General features: G+C 43.6%; 1 protein-coding gene across 1 annotated transcript; it reads left to right on the forward strand.

The window, feature by feature from the left end:
* The first annotated feature begins 421 nt into the window (after positions 1–421).
* Positions 422–1,024, forward strand: LOC126700719 (uncharacterized). The gene has a single exon (XM_050398915.1). It carries the CDS (start codon positions 422–424, stop codon positions 1,022–1,024), a length of 603 nt encoding a protein of 200 aa, XP_050254872.1.
* The last annotated feature ends 2,199 nt before the right edge of the window (positions 1,025–3,223 follow it).

Below are 3,223 nucleotides of genomic sequence, written 5' to 3' on the forward strand. Positions count from 1 at the left end.
TTAATCTTAAGTGCAAAAGGGACCAAAAGGTTAATTTGCATACCAGCCATACTAGCAGGAGCCAGTCTCAGGGTGGGAGCCACGTCTCTCATGAGGATAATGCTAGAAACATGCAGTTGGAGATTGATCATTTATAGAGGAAGTTGTATCGTGAATAACGGAGAAAAACTCCCTCAAGGTCTGTTTCTTCTTCCAATAAGGAAGGAGATAGTAGTTACAGGCCTAGATCAAGGGCTCCCCCCAGTGAGTCTTTCCCGTATAATAAGGACTACCACCATGAGCATAGAAACAGGAGCTCATCTTCCAAAGGCTTGGGAAATGATGCAATGACCAGAGCTCTCAACTAAATTTCTAGATCATCTTTCACGCATAGAATTAAGGGAGGGAGACTCCTCAGTGGTTCACTCAACCCACGTTCACCATGTATAATGGTCAAACAGACCCTGTGGAGCATGTAAGTCACTTCAACCAGAGGATGGCAATGCATTCCAAGAACGAGACTCTAATGTGCAAAGTATTCCCATCCAGTTTGGGGCCTATAATAATGAGGTGGTTTGATGGCTTAGGAGCAGGTTCCATTGATTCCTTCAAAGAACTCACTCGGGCGTTTGAATCTTGCTTTATTACATGCAGTAAGGTTCCTCAACCCTTCGATTCCTTGTTGTCTATGTCCATGAAAGAAGGGGAAACCTTGAAAACATACTCGGATAGATACTGGAAAATGTTTAATGAGATAGATGGTGATTTTGATGATGTGTCCATAAAGACTTTCAAAGTCGGCCTACCTACCGAGCATAGTTTGAGGAAGTCCTTGACTGGGAAACCTGCTAGCAGTGTATGTCAGCTCAAAGACCAAATTGATAAGTATAAGCGGGTCGAGAAAGACCAACAACAAGGCAAGGAGAAAGGTAAGATTATCCCTCAGGAGAGGAGGAATTTCAAGTCAGACCACTACAATAATAACAGACCCCAAAGGGATTTTGTTGGGCAATCTAGGTCTACAGCTCCTCAGGTGGTTAACTAGGAACGAGGACACACCACCGAGGACTGTAGAACTCTATGGAATCACCTTTAGAGACTCCTCGGTGGTTCACTCAGCCCACGTTTTTGTATCGGTCCAATAGGCACGAAAACCAAGCAGGCTTAAGGGCTCAAGGGAACGCTTCTTCGAGACCCCCTTTAGGTACAATTAATGTCATCTTTGCTGCTCCTGGGAGAACTAGCTCGCAGCCCTCCAGGGTGATATCTGTAGCTCGACCACCCGCCAAGGACTCTAATCCTAAGCTGAAGAGGACTAGAGTGGAGGTCCAACCAACGTTGATCTTTTTGGATGAGGACAAGGTTGGAACCAAACAGCCACACGATAATACTTTAGTGGTCACACTCAAGATAAGAGGGTATGATGTAAAGAGAGAGTTGGTAGATAAGGACATTGGTGCAAAGATTATGTACCTTGACTTATACAAAGGGTTGAACTTAAAGCTTGAGAATTTGACAGCCTATGATTTACTTTTGGTAAGCTTTAATGGAAAAATTGTCATTCCAAAGAGTCAGATTATACTACCCATGCAAATAGGTTCAGAGGTAATGGAGGTGGACTTCATTCTGGTGGATGCTTATTCTCCCCACACGGCCATTATGGCAAGACCCTAGCTCCATGCCCTAGGTGTTGTTTCTTCCACCCTGCATTTGAAGGTAAAATATCCGTTCGGGGACCCAGTTGAAGAGCTTGTTGGGAGTCAATCCATGGCTAGGTAGTGTCTGGTGGCTGCAATTATGCACCAGCCTGAAGCTAAGTCCTTGGTCTCTGTTGAAAGGGGCTCATAGCAATCAAGGATTCCGATCCTATCTACGGATGCGGTGTCGAAAGGGGCAAAGTGTGAGAAGCTGGAAGAAATTGTTATAGATGGTAATCTGGAGAAGTGCTTTCAGGTCGGAGCTTAGCTACCTCCTCGGTAAAAGGAAAAGTTGATAGCGTTTCTTAGAGAGAACGTTGATGTGTTTGCATGGAATGTTTATGAAGCTCCTGAGGTAGATCCAAACTTCATTTGCCATCATTTGAATGTCAACCCACCTGTCCTCCTTAAAAAGCAACCACCTCGACGCTCATCTAAAAAACATTCTGATACTGTCAAGGAAAAGGTAAACAAGCTTAAGCAGGCTGAGACTATTAAGGAAGTGTTCTACCCCGAATGGTTGGCCAATACAGTGGTAGTAAAGAATAAAAGTGGAAAGTGGCGAGTGGTGAGTATGTGTGGATTTAACAAACTTGAATAAGGCTTGTCTGAAGGACCCCTTCCCTATGCCTCGAATTGATCAACTAGTGGACGCAACTATAGGCCATCCTCAGATGAGTTTCTTGGATGCCTTCCAAGAGTACCACCAAATACCACTGGCTTTGAGTGATCAAGAGAAGAAAGTTTTTATCACCCCCACTAGAAATTACCACTACAAAGTGATGTCTTTAGGTTTAAAGAATGCGGGAACTACCTACCAAAGGATGATGACCAGGATGTTCGAGCCACGACAAAGAAAAAACATTGAGATTTATATAGATGATATGGTGGCCAAGAGTAAGTTAGAATCCGAGCACGTTAACGACCTCGGGAATATCTTTGAGATCCTCGGGAATATCTTTGAGATCTTAAGGAGACATATATTGCGACTTAATGCTTCTAAATGCTCTTTTGGTGTTGGATCAGGGAAGTTCTTAGGATACATGGTTACTCACCGTGGAATTGAAGTCAGTCCTGATCAAATTAGAGAAATTAACAATTTACAACCAACTTGAAACCCCAAAGAGGTCTAGAAGTTGACAGGAATGACTGCTGCCTTATATCGATTCATCTTTCAGTCAGCAGACAGATGTAGGCATTTCTTTCAGTTTTTGAAGAAGTAGAAGGGATTTGAATGAATAGAAGGGATTTGAATGGACCAAGGAGTGTGTCCTGGCCTTCCAACAATTAAAGGAATACCTTTCTCGACCACCCATTATGTCTAGACCCAAGGTGGATGAGGTTTTGTTTGCTTATATTGCAGTGGCCTCCCACGCAGTAAGCTTGGTGTTGGTACGAGTTGATAGTGATGTGCAAAGACCAATTTACTATGTGAGCAAGTCAATACATGAGGCCGAGATCCGTTACCTACCACTAGAGAAAGCCATTTTGGCAGTTGTGTATGCTACACGTAAGCTCCCCCACTACTTCCAATCACACACAGTTGT

This window comes from Quercus robur, chromosome 9 (assembly GCF_932294415.1).
Source record: "Quercus robur chromosome 9, dhQueRobu3.1, whole genome shotgun sequence".
NCBI lineage: Eukaryota > Viridiplantae > Streptophyta > Magnoliopsida > Fagales > Fagaceae > Quercus > Quercus robur.